Source organism: Haemaphysalis longicornis, unplaced genomic scaffold (genome assembly GCF_048455015.1).
Source record: "Haemaphysalis longicornis isolate Haplotype H1 unplaced genomic scaffold, Haemaphysalis longicornis Haplotype H1 scaffold_7, whole genome shotgun sequence".
Classification (NCBI taxonomy): Eukaryota; Metazoa; Arthropoda; class Arachnida; order Ixodida; family Ixodidae; genus Haemaphysalis; species Haemaphysalis longicornis.
The window spans coordinates 176,522,109-176,541,090 of NW_027526422.1; the positions used below are offsets into that span (position 1 = coordinate 176,522,109).

The following is an 18,982-nucleotide window of genomic DNA, read 5'->3' on the forward strand; positions in this document are numbered from 1 at the left end:
TAGAAAAATGTCCTAAATACGGTGTGCTAACCTCGTGAGCTTGCATTGTCTACTGTGTAATCACAGCAATCAGAAAGCATTGTGCAGTTTTGTCGGAGCCTTCCAGACAGTCGAATGCTGACAACTAGGTGCGCGTATTGCGAGAGTGCTTTTCTGACAAGGGGAAGCAGAGATAGTCGATAAGGTGCTGTGTGCGTCATGTTTAGATTGCTTTTTTTTCTGCGACAGCCGAGGCTCAAGAGTGGGGCTTGCGAGAGTGAAACACCGATTGAAGGTGCAGCGGGGAGAGTGCTTAAGTGACTGCGGCCAACGTACGCACGCGAAGATAAGAAGTTTTATCAGAGCATTAAGGTTGCGTATCAGCTTGTTATGGCGAACTTGCGGAACCTTAGCACAACATTTCGGTCTACTCTTGTGCACAGCCTGCACTAGTTGTCCACTATTCCTCGATCCTGCAACAATTGTGCCCCAGCTCGAGCCAGGGAGTATCATAGTTACGTACAAAGTCTTTTGAAGCCCTTTAAGGCCTAAACAACGGCTTATTAGGTGAGTAAAGTGCTTATTTTTGTGTTTGTCATCATCAAATCTTACGCTTAATGCTTTGTTTGTATTGTGTTGTCATAACACGGAAGCGTAGGTAGTACACTTTGTGGAGTTCGAAACGGGATGTTGGTATTTCAATAGATACAGCACAGGATCGCACGTAGCGTCTTGCGGAACCGCTTCAGCAATCATATCTTTTCATGGTAATGTTTTCTTTCTTAAATACACTGTATTCCCGAAGTGAGGAGTCGACGCGTGATTACAAAGCAAATATTCACAGTTATTCAGCGATAACAAGCAAAAATTCTATAACGGAATGAAAAAATGAACCCCTGCCCCACAATACTTCTGGAAGGTGGTAAATTCTTTGCACATGTATTGGAAGGGCACACCTCAGTTTTACGAGGTCTGTTGGAAGGCTCTGCAATGATAATACATATCGTGATTGAGAGGCAGTGCTGCATCGTGTATTAAACTGTTTTTGTAATTTAGGTGTTTGCGTATAACTGCGTATAACTTGCCCATTCGAGTTTATTGATTTCGCATTGCCTTTGTGGTAGCTACGTACCAGTGAAACGGACATACGTACCTGTACTGAGCTTATTCCTATAATGTAGTAATGGCTGCATGTACAAAGAGAAGACGTCTTCATTCTCTGCCATCAGGAAATCCGCGAAGTAAATTAGAAAAATCATGCATCGTGAACCTGGAATGTGAAATTTATTACGGACATGAGGGTTACCAAACTTTTCTTTAATTTCGCCTTCAGCATTTCGCGCGGATCCGAACGTTCAGGCAGATATGAAATAAAGTACATTTTGAACGCCACCTAAACCTTCTTCAAATACTCAAGAACACATACAGGACAGGCGGCAGCTCCCGCAGTGTGTATATTTAATGTTTTTCGAGAACGCATTCATTTGTGCTTTTTTCGTGTAAAACATCTCCTTCGGCCTGCGGCGAGCACTGTGATTCGCGGGTACAAAGCTGAGCTACCCTTCTGGCCGTTTGCTTCACTTGTAATTCTAAGGTGTGACATATGACGAACCAAAAGGTCCGTAGAATTAGTGCACACGAATGGTACCGAAGCTGCCGAGTGAGATTGTGCTACCATCCTTTGAGGGACATTGATTATAGCTACCTGCTTTCTCTTCGAATTGTGGCGCCGGTTGGAAAATGCCACCTGCTCCCTTTTTCAACACTGAGTTGTTCTTTCCCAAACAAATTTTAGAGGCAGAGAAAGGTGCTTTCCCAACTCTAACCTCAAAACATTTAATTTCATCGACTAAATATTTATTGTTTCAAATCCCTTCCATACATTTGTTCCAAATGCTTTCCAGCCATTCCTTCATTACCTCAATGGCGTCCACATTAAACCTCCCAATCACCATAAAACACGCAGTCATAGTTAATTGATACCTTCCTGCACCTATATTCATATTCTCGCAGTGCATTATAATCTCTCTGTCATCGCTTTTGCCACTGATGAAAATACACGCACATCTAGTTTTTCTGCCTGTACTTACGAACTTGTGTTTCCGTTGCTTTGCCCGCTGCGCGGGTTTTAAAGCGAAATACAGGACTTCTGCATTCCCATAGAAATATTCCTCCTCATTTTCAAGCTGTTGTTACCTGAAGGCAATAAATAGGTTGACATAATTTTCTCAGTACGTGCCGAGCAACGACACTTTTCCTTCTTGGGAAAAGAACATTACAAACTGGGAGAACGCTATCTCACACTCTCAAGGCGCTTTCCTCTTTAGATGCTTTGCGTAAGTCGCTTCATTGTGAATGCCATCTTTCAAAACGCCATTACCTCACCGTCGGAAACGATAATGCCTACGATATATATTAATCCGTTGCAGTTTACAGAAAATCTGACTGGCCCATAACCTGCTAAATAATATTACGTCCCAACGTAGCCTAACGTCATATAACCTCACCGAACCTAATTTAACCTAAGAGAACGCGTCATAACCTACCCAGATCCAGCCCAACTGCAACGAACCTAATCTAACCCAGCCCAACGACAGAGAGCACAACCTATACTAAATGTATTTCAGCCATTTCTAGAATCTATCTCTTAATATCGTAAAAAGAAGTGAAAAATTGTTAACATCACGATGACCCCAAAAATTCCGAAAGCTAAAATAAAAAACAAACATCGTAATGACGGACTCGAACCAGAGCCTTCTGTTTCGAAAAGAAGTACTATACAACAGCACTACAGGTGCAGCTACATACGCGGCTTTTTAGGGAATATTTACCCCATAGAATCTCCAGGTAGCTTTCTTATCCAATGAGAGGCGACTTCCGCGGGAAATTTCTGACGCTAATTCTCACGGTTGCCGTGATAATAGACACTACCTTAAAATTTCGGCATACACTACCCAACCTGCAAGTTAAGTAAAAATATTTTGGTATTTTTCATTTTTTACGTTTACAAACTCTACACGGAAGGGTTTGTTAGGCAAGTGGTTTTGAAGGCGCAGAACATGAGTGCAAATACGATACCAAAAGAATATCAATTTTTTCAAATAAGCCTCAATTTCCTCTGCGAGTTCTGAAATTAAAAATAAAAATTTACTGGTTTTATCTATTTATCCTCTTAAGATCATCAAGTTGAACTGATTTGAACTGGGTCGAACACAGTGCTGGTTGACTGCTAACGTTTTGCTTGTTAAGTAGGCATTGAGTGGGATCAGGATTCTACAAAAAATAAACTAGGAGAGAACGGCGAAATATCTGAACATCAAAGTTCTCGTCTGTAAAGCTCATTGGGCTAAAAATTGTATAATTGTCTTTTTTCCCTCTTAACCTCCGACAAACGCCGTGTTTGAACTTCTCACACTTTGATCAAAAGTAAAAACATATCTTCTTGTGCCGGCTGTACACAAGCCTGAAAATGATTTTAGTTGAAGGTACCGCATTCTCCTCTACTTTCAGGTACGCATCGACTCCGATGGAGCGCAGGAAACCAAAGCATCAGATAATCGACGGCGTGCCGCGATGTATAGGCATCGATCCGGATATATTGCGAGAAAATCTAAAGTTCAGACCAAAAGCTGGAGACGTTGTGGTATCTACGTTCCCTAAGAGTGGGACGCACTGGTTACAGTTCATTATACAGCTGATACTCCGGAAAGGCGAAGCAATCAGAACTCACAAGGAATTCGCGGATAACTTGCGGCGACTGGAGTACAGCAAGTGCCAAGACTGGACTCCAACTCTACCCTTGAGAATGTTCTTCACGCACCTCCCATTGAACCGCGACATGATTACGAAAGACGCTAAGTACGTGTACGTGGCTCGTAACCCCTGGGACGTCTGCGTCTCCTTTTTTCATATGGTTACAAACCTCAGCACCTACGAGTACCAGGACGCCACATTTGAAGAATTCGTCCACGTATTTCTTGATGGGAACTTCGGGTATGGAGATTACTTTGAACACGTGGCCTCCGGTTACGCCCTGAGAGACGAAGTGAACGTGTTCTTCGTCACGTACGAGGAACTCAAGAAAAACAAACAAAATGTCGTGCTGAGGCTCGCTCACTTTCTTGGTGAGGAGTATGGGAAGACCTTGGAGAACAACGCAGAGTTGCTTGAAAAAGTGCTCGACGGGTCCTCTCCCGAATCAATGAGAGATGTACTGGTCATAGATTTGAAAGAAAATGACAACGAGGAATTGAAAGAGGTGTTATCGCGAAACAGAATTACGTGTAAAGAAGGCTACAATGGAGACGAAAACAAGTACGGTATTGTGCGAGCTGCCAAGGTGGGCGGGTGGAGGGAGTACTTCTCACGAGAACTCCTGCATCGGATGGAGTCGAGAATTCTGGAAGCTGAGAAGACGTCCCACTTCACGGAACTGTGGAGTGATATACGTGGTGAAGCTCTAGAAGCCTCGCTGCTCCCTGCATGATCCTACGTTCATTTTTTTCTATGAAAAGGAGAACTAAGGTCAAAAGGCCGCTCTACGCATTTTGTTTCCACTACCTTGAACTCGTCTTGGAGTGCGTACCTTAAATCACAGATTCAAGAATAAAGTTCTTTTTATATTGCACGCAGCTTAGCTTTTAATGGCTTCAGGACCCCATACAGGTTCAGAAGCAAGCTTGCACGTGATTACGCTGTGCCGAGATCATTCATGTAAGTATTATGGCTTTGCCCTTTCCGGAAGGTACGAGTTAGAGAGAACCAACTGACTTTAGTTGACAAAAAAGGATGAGAAAGTAGACTTTATCTACACATTTAGCGTGTTTTGAACTCGCAGTTTTTCTCTTCCTAGTTGCCTGCAAGGTCTTGTTACTATAGGGGAGGGGGGGGGGGCTGTTCGTCTAGCTTTAAAATGTCCGCGTACACAAGTGGCGAATACCCCTACTGATCCATTGCACTAAAAACTATGGGAAACACAAAAGGCCGACATTCCAGAGAAGTTGTTGATGGCAGCAGTTCCCGCCATTTTTTCTTCTGCATGTGCAGAAAGTCAGGTCCAGCCGCGTGTTGTGCATCACCCTAAACAAAGCCACGCTTGTGCATGCAATCACCTACAAAGACGCGCGTTATTCAACGTGATTTCCAGCTCAAGCATATTCCTCCCATCATTTGAATTTTCGTTTGGATAGGTTACCTGACAATATGCAACTTTTTTAGTATAGATAAAACGTTTATAGAGGCACTTTTAGTGAGGGCTGGTGGCAGCTGGCGTTATCGTTATTTTTTCTAACGAGGGTTGCCAATCCCTTATCTCGAGCGACCTAACGTCTCTTGCCCAGCTCAGTGCTGGAGGTTTGAGGAAAGGCGTCACAATGGCAAGCCCATATAATGCTCCAAAGTTGTGCATGGGCCGAAAAAGGGGCAGTTTGGAGAAGCAAAACCGGTTCTTTGATAGAATGTAAAGCTTACCGTAAAAACCCGCGTATAATACGAGGTTTTTTTCCATATTTTACTATGTCAAATTTGTGCCTCGTATTATATGTGGATCCCAAAGTTTTCAGGCGAAAATTTGCACTTTCGGTTTCAGCGGAGGGTGCGCCATCTTGCGGTGGCGTTAGCTGGCTGCTGCTTCTCTCAGCCGGCGCCATTTTGATTGTTTTGACCACGCGAAGAATCTCGGCACGTGCACCGCAAGTCTATCACGATGTAGGGTGCACAAAAACAGTATTCGGCTGCAATTAAAAGAAAAGTTATTTTATGTGCCGAGACCATTAGGAATTGCGCCGCAGTACGGCAGTTCAGCGTCACCGAAGGCAGCATTCGTGGGTGGAGAAACCAACTGGTGCTTGACCGGATAATGTCTGTGTGGTTTCGGTGGCCTGGAGCACTGTTGGGGATTCCCGTCAGTGCTCGTGTTGGGCGCCTTTCGCTGCCACCTGGCCGATTCCTTGAAGAAGTTGTTGCCAGGAGGAATGACATCCCAGCTGCAACCGCTAGACGTTTGCATCAACCTTTCAAAGACTGCATCAGGTCCTGCTACCAAGAGTGGATAAGGTCAGGAGACCCGTAAGTGACAGCTACCGAATGGCTGACGCGGGTTTCTCCAGAGGTGCTTTGTGGCTGGATCGCGGATGCGTGGGCCAGCATCCCAGAGGAGCTCGTCAGTCGCTCTTTTAAGAAATGCGGCATCTCGAACATCCTTGATGGCACTGAGGACCACTTTCTGTGGGAAGACATTTCCGACAAGGCGACTTCAGGAGACAGCTGCAGCGAACCTGACGATGGCTGGACGGACGTCGGGAGACAGTGCCAGCGAAACCTGACAATGACTGAACGGCAACTGCAGTGCAAATAAATGTTTTCTATGCTCTTTACCTCGCATTATATGCGGATGAAAACTTTTTTTCTGATTTTGCTGTCCCCGAATTACACCTCGTATTATACGCGGGTTCGTATTATACGCGGGTTTTTACGGTAGTTAAGTTTGTAACACTGGCGCCAGCCGAGGCTAGTTACGCTTGCGCGGCACTCTCTGTTTGCATTCAACGCCCTGGCGTGTTCAGTTTTCGTCGGCTCCACCCTGCAGTCGCATTCTTTCCCACTGCCCTCTTTTTCTCGGCCTTCCTATAGCGCCTGCATACCTAGTTCACTCCACCTGCTCGGATCGGGTGTCCGAACATGACATCAAGTCGCTGTTCTCCATATAAAATTTCACGCTTATTTATTTGTTATGGGACACTGAGTGTAGTCCGCTTTCCAGCGTAGCTGGTAAACTATGTATAGGGGGTAAGATAGCTCCGGACTTGGGGGAATTAACTTGGGATGAGATGAATTGAATCGTAGACGCTGTTTTTGAGTGCAGCCGATTCAGCGCCCGGTAGCTGGGTTTCGCCGGCGCCGACATCCGCGTAACCGAGTGACCAAACGAGCCACTCTAGCAGAAAGAAGACGGAGAGGAGCGCCTGGCGAAAGTTTGAGGGGGAGGGTGGCACACGCTGATAAGGCGTCATCTCCCAGCGCCTCACCACGGCTGAGTATGTCTCACTTGCTCCCCTTCCCACTTTCGCCAGACGCTCACCGCCGCTTGTGGCTCCCCCGAACCAGGTTACTCTGGAGGTTCAAACATTATTTGCAACAATATGCTTGGCGGCAGCGAAGTACTGCGAGATAAGTGCAGAGTAGCGCACCGCCGTGCGTTCGCTGACCACGCGGTCACTTCATGAGACACAGCATATATGCGTCGTTACCGAGCAGACTGAAGTTCGCGCTGCGCACAAATTGCGCGTTAGGGAGCATAGTAATCATGTGATTTCTTAGAGGGACTCATTGATTCACCAAACGCATTCCGAATTTAAGCTTGATTGAAATTATAAAACCGTTATTTCATTTTGTGATGGAAATTCGTGTGAAAAAGTTCAAACTCTTTTTGCCCACTTTAATACAGGTAAAATATTACTGTCACCAAATTTAAATGCGCTGGGGAACTAAGGTGTGAAGAAATAAAAAGTCATATTACGTAAATCAAACCTTCATGTGTGTAGCCAAACCCTGCCTAATTTTTAAAACGAAAGCAAGAACTGCGCCATGGCAAAAGAGAGACCAAAAAAAACAAAAAAAAAACCAATATCAATCAAAGGAAAAGACCATGACGGTAACCATACGAGGATACAATTGCACCACTGGACCATATTAGCCTGTAAGTAACCGGTTCATTTGGAACTCCATCCTTTTATATGGGGACCATTTTTGGAACTTGGAGTATATCAGGGTAACAGACATTTAAAAAGGACATAATCCCACCACAGCTACCATTACACATAGAGGACGCTAAACTTGATATAATGAGTGATGCTCTTCCACTAGGAAAAGTGTTCCCCTTAAAGTCCCAGAATGCCGGGTAGCGCACACAACATAGCACGGAGGAATCTTTCTTCAGTACCAAAACAATTGGCGAAGATGAGAAGCTGGCGGGTGGTCAAATAATTTGTCGCTTAAGCATATATGTTCTCTTCACTTTGCACGACGGTGAAACACGTAAGTTCCATCTGTCTCAACACGATACACTGGCCCGGACGTCTGTCCAGCTTAGTGGAAATACAGTGCAAGGACTTCATTTAGTTTTTCAGCCGCCAAAGAAGGGGTTTTGATAGCTGTGAGGTCGTAGCTATTCTTGGCGGCCAGGTTGAAAAGTGATGGGCCGGAATTTGTACACCGGGGAACGGAGGATAAAAACGGGGGGCAAATAGGAACATAGTTTCACCAGCCCCTACTGATACTTGCATGCAAAAGGCCGCCAGCCAAACGGGGTATACGCGTACAGTCATCGGGATGTGCTCGAGGGGCAACAAGAAAGCAAACAAAGGAAATTACACGCTCAATTTTTGTTGCTTTACAATACCAGCGCAGATTTTGCGCACACACCTGATTTCAAACCACATCTGTCCTACGTGTGCCGGAGGCAGAGGAGGCCAGAATTGTGAAATAAATATACCTTACTCTGACGAAGGCAAGTCGCTTGGCGGTACGTATGCGAACGTCATTGTTATTGTCTTTCTCGTGTGTGCAACTTTTCACTCAAGCTATTTTTGTGCGCTCTGGTGAATGTACGCGTATATATAAAAATAGAGGCCAGCAATCACAAACGCCAAGAAAGGCACAGGTGACAAGGTGTTTCTTCAATTATTCTTCTTGAAACCGATATAGATTTGGAATTATTTAAACATATAAACATAGTGGAGACTCCCTAAGTGGGCCCAGAACCCACGAGCTCCAGAATAGGGGTCGCTTGCGTTGCCAACTACGAAACCAGGGAGGCCGTGCTCCACCACACCGTCTTGTGTATTTATGTGAACGTAATTGTTTCCTGCCCTTGGGGGTGGTAGCCAGCGCCACTCCGACATCTCTGGATGAAAGGGACCCTCAGTGTCGTGATGTCGTTTAAACCCCGGGCCGTGATGTCGATGAAGGCAACAAAAGAAGGGTCGATTCAACGTTTCGGCTGGGAGCCTGGCCGTGGTGCGGAGTGAAATGATAGCATTTATTGGATAGTATTTCTGCACAATTTCAAAACGCTACAAACAAAGTTGAAATACATATATAGGAGTGAAACAAAGACAAAGTAAAAGGACTAAAAAGGGAGAGGAAGATAGGAAGGGGCGAGGGTGGGAGGGAGGGAAAGTGAGAGAGAAGAGCCATGGGGGACTAGGAAGTGCTCCCCGAATCCAATTTAGGGAAAGAATGGGACATTATTCGTAGTTTCTGCTCTTTCGTTTTTTAGAAGAAAAATTTAGGGGAGAGTCGAAAAAATATAGGTCAGAAGGCACTCGTCATCAAACACCGTCCTGTTAGTACAAATGACAAGTTTGAAACTGTAAAACGGAAATGTGCAAGAGCAACTTGAAAACTACAGCATAATTAGGATACAGTATTAAAAAAGGAGTGAAGAGAAAATAAATCGAAAGCAGCCAAAAAAAAGCGAAACAGAAGAGAAGAAAAAATGAAATTTTGAAAAAATGAAAAAATGAAATGAAAAAATGTCATTCAGCAAATTTTCACGCGTACACGGTGATTTCGATAGTTGCCTTCCCGCTACAAATACAGTGCCACGTTCACGGTTAGCTAACTGGAAATGTTTCAATCGGTGCAAGTTTGCCTGGGCTTTTGTGTCTTTTTATTCGTCTGGAATTCAATGTGTGTAGATTTGAATATATAGGTAAAACAAATATACGTCAGGCTCCGGTTTAATACGTACGGGCTTCAAATCTTACTCGTTCCAAAAACCTGAGCCTCCCAAACCACTCTTTTGATAAACTAAGCTTCACACACTGAGAAACCGGGCTTAAGTCAGAGAGCGGAAACAACTTAAATCGTACCTTGTATGCCCTTTAAATGCGATTAAAAAGGTAAAATTGAGAACCCAAGCCCACCTCAAGCGATTAAAACATTGACAGCTAGCTATATATGTGCAGGACACATTATTTATAGCGGGATCCGGGCTATCGAAATCACCGCGTGTAGATAAGATGAGAAAAAAAAACCTTAATTGATGGTACGGGTGGGGCCGTTTACACGCCGGCTTCAGTGCCCCCCTGCGACGGCAGGATTTACATTTTCTAATGCGTCTTCGGTGACCTGGACTAGGGAGACCTGGGTCGGAGAGTATGTGGTGAGCAGCGCGGCCTCCCAGTGCGTCTCCTTTGAAAATTGAAATACAATGTGGTGCTTTTTAGAGGTTGTAGGGGTTTCTATTTTCAGGACCACATCAGGTTTGATAGGTCTGCGTATTGATGGCACAGAGCGCATTGTTTTGAATGCAGCTCGTGGTAGTTGAAAGATAGGAAGGTGGGAGTGGGAAAGCTGGACGTTTGAAGTTTGCGTCATACTGCAGTGTGGCAGCCGGAGAGGGAGGGTCGGGTGGCGGGAAGCAAAAAATTTTCTCAATATAACCTCTCTCTTTTTTTTACTTTTTTATATTTTCCGCCACATTTTCACCTCTTTTGCTTCTTTCGGCTTTTCTCTTTTCTTCTAATACTGTACCGATACCGTGGTATTTGGAATTTTTTTTATTTCAATTTCAATTTGTGTTACAATAAGAATATGTACAATACAGCATTTCACAAGGAGGTCTTAGAGTCGGAGACAGAAGGGGGGGACCTCCTGTTATTTATTAAACAGACGGAAATACACGTTATAAGCACAAATATATCAATCAACAAAACGCAAAATATTATCAGCAAGATAAATTACGATATATATGCAAGAACATAATAAGCAAGATACGTATTAGCAATACATGAAAAAAAACTAATATCACGAAGATATAGAATGGTATTTATGAATGAACATAACAGGCAAGAACCATAATAATGCAAGGAAAAAAGAAAGAAAACTAGTATCACCAAGATAAGAAGCCGTATATATCAAAGAACGTAATGAGCAAGAAACATTATTCCAAGGAAAAAAGAAGCAAAAGTAGTATCACCAAGACAACGAACAGTATATATGAAATAACGAAATAAGCAAGAGATATAGTAGCAATGAAGAAAAAAAGAAATAAAACTATTATCAACAAGATAGAAAACAGTGTATAGGCATGAGCGTCATAAGTACGAAGCGTATTAGTAATGCACGGAATAAAGAAACAAAACTAAACATGGTACAACCAAGTCACATTATTCAGGTTGGGAAAAGAACCCCCGCAAATTATTGTAAATGTATACTCAGGATGGCATGTTTTAATAGAGAGGGGCAGCGTATTCCAAATATGTATAGCCGAAAAGTGAGTTGAAAACTTCCTGTACGTCGTTGTTACTTTTGGCATTAAATATTTCATGTTTAAAGAAAATCGAGTGGCATTAACACGAGGAAATTTGTCAGTACTAATTACTGAAGGGGGAAGTTCACAGTAATGAAATTATCAACTAATATGCCATGAGAATACTTCACATGTTCTGTAACCGACAAGATGTTGTGAGCACAAAGCAAGGAAACGGCGTTCAATTGGAAGTGGCTAAAGGTGATAATCCCAATCGCTCGATTTTGAATATGTTGGCGTCAAAATAAATGACTTTTGTGTGTATTTCCCTAAGATGATATGCCGTATGCTATGTGACTGTGTAAAGATGCGTAGTAACGTGAGATAAGGGTGCGTTCACTAAAAAAGAACGAACTTTATAGAGCACTCTAATGCCGTAAGCTGTTTGTTTTGCTATTGAAGCGAAATGGTTATTGAATTTCAACTTCTTGTCAATTACTACGCCAATAAATGTCACACTGTCACATGGAAACAGTAGACTAGAATAAAGGATAATACAATGACGTCCAAAAACGGCCCTTTGGTGTGACGTGAAGATCATGACGTTTGATTTGGCAGCATTAATGCTCATCAAGTTATTTTTACACCATCTCCCTGAATTAGATGCATCTGTATCACGTTTATCTAGTAATGAACCAAGGAACTTATCTATGTAAAAATTCTATTGTCATTAGCGTAAAGTATGCCGTTAGAATAACTGAGAAAAAGAGGAAGGTCATTAATGTAAATTAGAAACAATAAATTAGAATAAATGTAAATTAGAAACAATTCTTTCCAAGTTACTCCTGCACATTTCAGTTTTACACTTTTGAACTTGGTAATTGCAACAATAAGCTGTACTTGATGACGAATGTCCTGTGACATCATTTTCTTTAGCTTCTCCCGTAGTGTTTCCCTGAATAAAAAACTAAACAGCAGGAACTACAGATATATACCCCTTGTCCTTTCAACCCCTGGCACTCAGTGGAAACCTGAAAACTTGTAAATCCCTCGTTTTTTCGCCAGTCAGCACCCGTACCAATTTTATGTCTGGAAAAACGAGGGGGCGGAAATTTTCAAGACAGGAATGCTGACGGTGCGGAAAACTTCGTGCTAAGGATTTTTCCTCCCATAACTGCACCTTTCTTTTATGAGTAGAGAGAAGAGGAGTGGGATTTTAATGATAACAGGTGCCGGGTGAACGCAACCAAATCCTGATACAATCGCAGCCATCCTCCCTTATTCATGCCTCTGCAAGGTCTTCCTGGTCCCCTTAGATTATTCTCTCCCTGCCCCTTTTCTCCTCCACTTCATTTATCTCTTTCTTTCGCTTTTATTCAGGTGTTTTTATTTCGTTCTATACAGAAGTGGAATTATGTATCAATACGACAAAACAGAGGTTGAACTTTAACTCCTGAGAAAGGCGGGGCTCCTGGAAAAAACGATGAATTAGCCTCTCCTTTGTTGCTGCTTTGGAGGGTTCTCTGCTCCGTGGTTCATATTCACCACACCTTTGGCCGCATAGCCACCAAAGCCGTTATCTATCTATCTATCTATCTATCTATCTATCTATCTATCTATCTATCTATCTATCTATCTATCTATCTATCTATCTATCTATCTATCTATCTATCTATCTATCTATCTATCTATCTATCTATCTATCTATCTATCTATCTATCTATCTATCCATCTATCTATCTATCTATCTATCTGTCTGTCTGTCTGTCTGTCTGTCTGTCTGTCTATCTATCTATCTATCTATCTATCTATCTATCTATCTATCTATCTATCTATCTATCTATCTATCTATCTATCTATCTATCTGTCTGTCTGTCTGTCTGTCTGTCTGTCTGTCTGTCTGTCTGTCTGTCTGTCTATCTATCTATCTATCTATCTATCTATCTATCTATCTATCTATCTATCTATCTATCTATCTATCTGTCTATCTGTCTGTCTGTCTGACTGTCTGTCTGTCTGTCCGTCCGTCCGTCCGTCCGTCCGTCTTTCTGTCTGTCTATCTATCTATCTATCTATCTATCTATCTATCTATCTATCTATCTATCTATCTATCTATCTATCTATCTATCTATCTATCTATCTATCTATCTATCTATCTGCCTGCCTGCCTGCCCGCCCGCCTGCCTATCTCTCTCTCTCTCTCTCTCTCTCTCTCTCTCTCTCTCTCTCTCTCTCTCTCCCTATATATATATATATATATATATATATATATAGAGAGAGAGAGAGAGAGAGAGAAAGAAATGCCGGCAGTCTACAACGCCAAAGAAGGCATAGGGGAGTGGTTAGACTTTTTTTTTTACCGTTATTGTCGTTACATTATTTTTTTTATTAATTACGTGAGAAAGAAAAAAAGAAAGAAAAACACGCGCCCAGAGTGGGGACCGAACCCACGCCTTTCGATTAGATCTCGAATGCCTTACCAATTCGGCTATCTGGGCGACTGTGTTCTGCTTCACTTTCTGGGATATTTATGTTTACTACAACTGTATCTGACGCTTGAGGGTGGTAGCCAGCGCCACTCAGACTACACGGGGAGTCTGAGTGGCGCTGGCTACCACCCTCAAGCGTCAGATACAGTTGTAGTAAACATAAATATCCCAGAAAGTGAAGCAGAACACAGTCGCCCAGATAGCCGAATTGGTAAGGCATTCGAGATCTAATCGAAAGGCGTGGGTTCGGTCCCCACTCTGGGCGCGTGTTTTTCTTTCTTTTTTTCTTTCTCACGTAATTAATAAAAAAAATAATGTAACGTCAATAACGGTAAAAAAACAAGTCTAACCACACCCCTATGCCTTCTTTGGCGTTGTAGACTGCCGGCATTTCTTTCTGTATTTTCCTAACGAGCCCCTCATTTCCAAATATATATATATATATATATATATATATATATATATATATATATATATATATATATGAAGCCAGTCTCTTTGCTGAAACGTTGGCAGCGATCGTGCTTTTACCTTGTTCGAAGATTTTGTTCTCTTGTATTCTCTACCATCTTCAAAGTTCTACTGCTCCCTATATATATATATATATATATATATATATATATATATATATATATATATATATATATATCTGGAAAAGGTGTTTATTGGCAGGGAATGGTAGCGTTCCAGGTGATGGTATTCAGGTAAACACCAAGAGGACTAGGCGCAATGGTCAGGATGCAGCGAGCTATCCGAGATCGTGCACGTTCTCAGCCACACTGGTGCTATCTCCTCGTCGTCTTCCCATTCCCCATTCATGCACACCCATTATTGCGCATGGCCACGTATCAGAGGATACCTTCACGGGGTATAGTGCGTCCATCGTAGGGTTTATTACCATGCTCTAAATGGGTGAATCTTTTGCACTACAATTACCCTCTCGGACCGACGGAGCCATCCTGGCTACCTAAGGGCAAGATGAAACCATCGGTTCGTGGTAAGCCTTGAGACGGTCAACGTGCACAGTTTCGTGACCGCGACAACGAAGGTCCGGGGACAACGTGAGCTGCTCAACTACGCAGTTCACAGGGGATGTACGCACAATTACACGGTAAGGACCATCATATTTGGAGAGTAACTTCTGGGCAAGACCAGGAACAGTTTAATTATTTATTTTAACAGTTGAGGGTATCCCCAGTAACACAAGAGAATCGGCAGCGAATTCAGGGGGTGGCATTCCATCGTCGTGACGCTGCTGCTGGCGAGATTGTTCCTCGGAAGTCAGGGCCCTGTCGAGCTGGCGACACTCTTCGGCGTGCCAAGATGCCTTTAACACAGGGGTACATTCAAATGCACCTGGTCGGTACGGCAGGACGGTGTCGGGCGGACATGACGGCGCACGGCCGTAAGAAGAAAGGAAGGCGAAAACCCCGTAGTTGCTTGAGTAGCGGTGTTGTACGCATAAGTTACGTATGGAAGAACATGTTTCCAGTCGGCGTGAGGTAAATTTCGCCTCTCCATCTTCTTGGCGAACTGATGGAGACGAAATAGTGATGTTCTTTTGATGCGCGAGCCGAGAGGACGATCTCGACTCGCTCCGATGACCGACGACCGATGCTTGGAGCAGGTGAGGGATGAGGACTGCCTTCCTTGCCGGATATTAGGTATATTTACACTATTTACATTACTCCAACTTTACATCAGGTCAGAGTGACGGTTACATTGTCACTCTGACCGCAGCAGCCTGTTCGGCCGAGATCTATACTGAACTAGCTCCCCTCTCGACCGACCCTCGACAAAACCCAACACTACGGTTTTGATAGCAAAAACCCCGCCTCCAAAAAGGGGGCGTTCAAGAAAGAGAGAAAAACCTTTCAAAACAATTATTACAAACCATTGATTGGCCACAGGAACCAGCCAATCACACACATGTCCCCACCTGCGGTCACGTGACCTAACGCTCTCTCTTACACACTCATAGCGCGTTTCCCACGAACTCCATAGCACCCGACAAGCAAATACAGGACATCTGTGGCCTAAGTGGACACACCTTACGTTCAGCGGGCGGCATCTGCACAAAAGCCAAGCCGAGGGCTTACAGCGCTCTTCGCGAGGCTACCATCCCCCCGCGTCTGCTTTGCCCCCTCGTCTGCGCGCGCGTCGGGACAATGCGGGAGTCGGCGCTAATCCCCTCCCAGACTAAGGACGCCGCCGCCTGCCGTCTGCCCCCGGGAAGAGGCGCTTCAGGCCCAAGCGATCGTCTTCGAGGCGAACGACCCGTCAACGAAGAGCGCGCCCGGCTCCGGCTTCGCAGATGCTCAAAAACTCCCACCGCGCGCCTTTTCGATACTATGAAACACACCGTCATTCAGCTTCCCGTCAGCTTGTTATGCCGAATGACCCAGCCACCTCCGGCGCGACAGAGGTACTCAGGCTAAGCACCCCCGTCCTTTGACACACAAAAGGACGGGCACAACACACGCTCTCCGCGGCTCCGAACTTGGCGTCCGTGCGGCTACATGAAAGGGACACAGGATCGTAGCTACCAGCGGAGGCGACGCCAACACATGGCCACCGGCGGCCTTCATTAATTACATGCGGAGCCCAAACTTAACAGCGTGGTCCGCCGAAACCTATGTTGCCACATATATCACCCAGTATCCGGTTAAATCTCTCTGTAAACCCATTGGTCTGTGGATGGTAAGAAGTGGTGGTGAGGTGGATAACGTTGCACTTTCCGAGAAGGCTTCAATTACTTCAGAAGAAAACACACGCCCTCCGTCGCTGAGCAACTCTCTAGGGGCACCGCCAGTAAGAATGAACCGGCGTAGGTGAAAGGAAGTGACCTCACGGGCGTTGGCGGATGGTAGTGTGGAGGCTTCACCGTATCTGGTTAAATGGTCTGCCGCAACGACGGGCCAGTGGTTTCCAGAAGCCGTATGGAGGGCGCACCATACAAATCGATTCCTACACGGTCGAAAGGCCGTACTGGACACGGCGGGGGCTGGAGCGGAGCCGGAAGTTTGTTTGTTGGGGACTTATGGCGTTGACATTTTTGGCAGGAACAGATGAATTTGGTGACAAAAGTGTACATTCCACGCCAGTAGTACCGCATGCGGAGGCGTTGGTATGTCTTCAGTACATCAGCATGACCACACTGCGCATCTGGATATAAAACTTGCGCAAAAGTCTGAACGGAGACGCGGGTGAATGACGAGGAGCCACTTCCTACTGTCTGTGTTATAAGTTAGGCGGCACAGAAGCTTGTCACGAATAGCGAAGTTACCGCCGAATTCGTAAATGTGGCTTAAAGCGGTCTTGCTTCACGCCTGGCGAAGTCACCGCCATGACCGAGAGCGGCTTGAACGCGCTTTGAACGACCATCGCGCTTCGTAAATGTTCCCCCCGCCTTGCTTGGCCAAGTAGCGAGGAAGCTAGAGCTTCCCTCGACTGGGTGAGAGAGTAAGGTATAATTTTTGCAAACAAACTTAAGTTTTAACTTATAAACTTAGTTTTTTCGATTTGATTTTTAAAAATATTAAATTACCAAGCCGAATCTCAAAAATACCTGTGAGTTGGATGATTATAAACAGTACGTCGGCCACGCAAGGCGATACAATCCATTCGAATCTATTTTGAAGCATGCACTGATCGCCCGGATAGCTCGGACATCCCCTCATTCAGTGCGTTGGCGTTGAAGTGGAAGGTAGTTTTTGGTACCGCTGGTTTTGTAGCCATGGCTCACACCAAAAAGTCTGCGGCGCCACGTTTCACGCCACGAGAGAAGGACCTCCTAATAAACCAGGTGGACAAGTATAAAGATATACTGGAATGTAAGAAGTCGGACGTCTCTTCGACGGCGCACAAGAATGAGACGTGAAAGAAAGATGCCGATATGTAGAACGCAGTTCACAGCGTTTATCCGCGAGATGCCAAACAACTTAAAAATGCTGGGTAATATTAAACAGAAATGTAAAGAAGAGAAAGGAGAAGAAAGAAGGGGTCACTTCAAAACAGGTAAGCGTTCCCTCGAACAGCATTTATGCGTGAGAGATGTGCTAGAGTTTTGCTGTTTTTTTTTCGAGGAGGCTGCAGGCTTTATTTTGTGCAGATAAGCAAATATATGAGCGCTCACAGGTATTTTACGTGTTTGGGTAGGAACACGTTTTCATCGCTACATGCGCGGATAGCACCGTTTTCACGGCTACATACACGCGATAGCCGATATCACCCACGACAGCGGTCTTTTTTCTATTAAAGGAAGGAATAAAGCTGCATAGATTGCATACCCCTGCTAAAGGCAACTAGGCAGAAAATGTAGAGGCTAGGACATATGCCTGCACGAACCGTTCTGAATGCAAAACTACCATCGACTCAGGTTGCTTGCGTGCTCTCGCGATAAATGAGCTCAGGCATTGCAGGCAGGAGGTTGAAAAAAAAAGTTAAACGAATGCGATAAGTTTGAATGTGCGCCTGTTGCTTCCTGTAATTTCATGTTTTGGTAGAACCACTTTGTTGTACGGCTGACATTAAAACAGACTGTTCAGTTGATCACACTATTGTTCTTTTTTATTTGTAAGTGAAATGGTTATAAATAACGACAGCCGATAAGGTACGAAGCTTTTGTGGAGGTCGGGTAGCAAGCAAATCTGTTTTTCTGGAGTCGGCCCAAGCTGCTAAAAAGAGGGGGAAAGAAACTCGGGAGTTTCACAGTGATTTTTTTATTGTCTGTGATACAACCTAACACTCAACTGCTAAACTGAACGGGCTCTGTGCGATTTAGCCACATTTTTGCTAGCTGATGCTTTGCGCTGAACTCGTGTCAATCATTTTCTCATGCCTTTATGTGGAAGCAGCTTTGCCCAAATTATTCATATCGGAAGTATCCGGTGAAGTACTTCGTCGTGGTTCTTTTCTTACACGCTGTAATTTTTCTAGGTGAAGGAAAGGAGAAAGTTGTCATGACGCCGACGTCCAAACGGGTTGGAGGGGTGGCCGGGCATGTGGCAACAACTCTCGACAACGGCGAGGACTCGGACCTCGCGCCGTACCTGCCACCGATTCTGAGCTAACCAGTGGTTCAGATCGTGCAACGCATGATCACCGGCGAAGAAGAGCCCTCATATTGCTGCGCTAGTACAGTACTGCTGACACGTCTTGGATTATGCATTTTTACTGTTCATGTTGGAAATTTCACACGCTGAAGCTGCACCTTGGCTATAAGGCCTGCACACGCAGTTCTACTAGATTAATGGGAGCA

General features: G+C 44.4%; 1 protein-coding gene across 1 annotated transcript; it reads left to right on the forward strand.

Moving 5' to 3' along the window:
* The first annotated feature begins 363 nt into the window (after nucleotides 1-363).
* LOC144147260 (amine sulfotransferase-like) lies at nucleotides 364-4,606 on the forward strand. The gene is made up of 2 exons (XM_077679350.1): nucleotides 364-546; nucleotides 3,490-4,606. The coding sequence occupies exon 2, from the start codon at nucleotides 3,506-3,508 to the stop codon at nucleotides 4,463-4,465; it is 960 nt and encodes a 319-aa protein (XP_077535476.1). The 5' UTR covers nucleotides 364-546; nucleotides 3,490-3,505; the 3' UTR covers nucleotides 4,466-4,606.
* Nucleotides 4,607-18,982: the final 14,376 nt, after the last annotated feature.

Coding starts and splice junctions, on each gene's coding strand:
- LOC144147260 (XM_077679350.1), top strand. CDS start 3,506: ATGGAGCGCAGGAAACCAAAGCATCAGATAATCGACGGCGTGCCGCGA.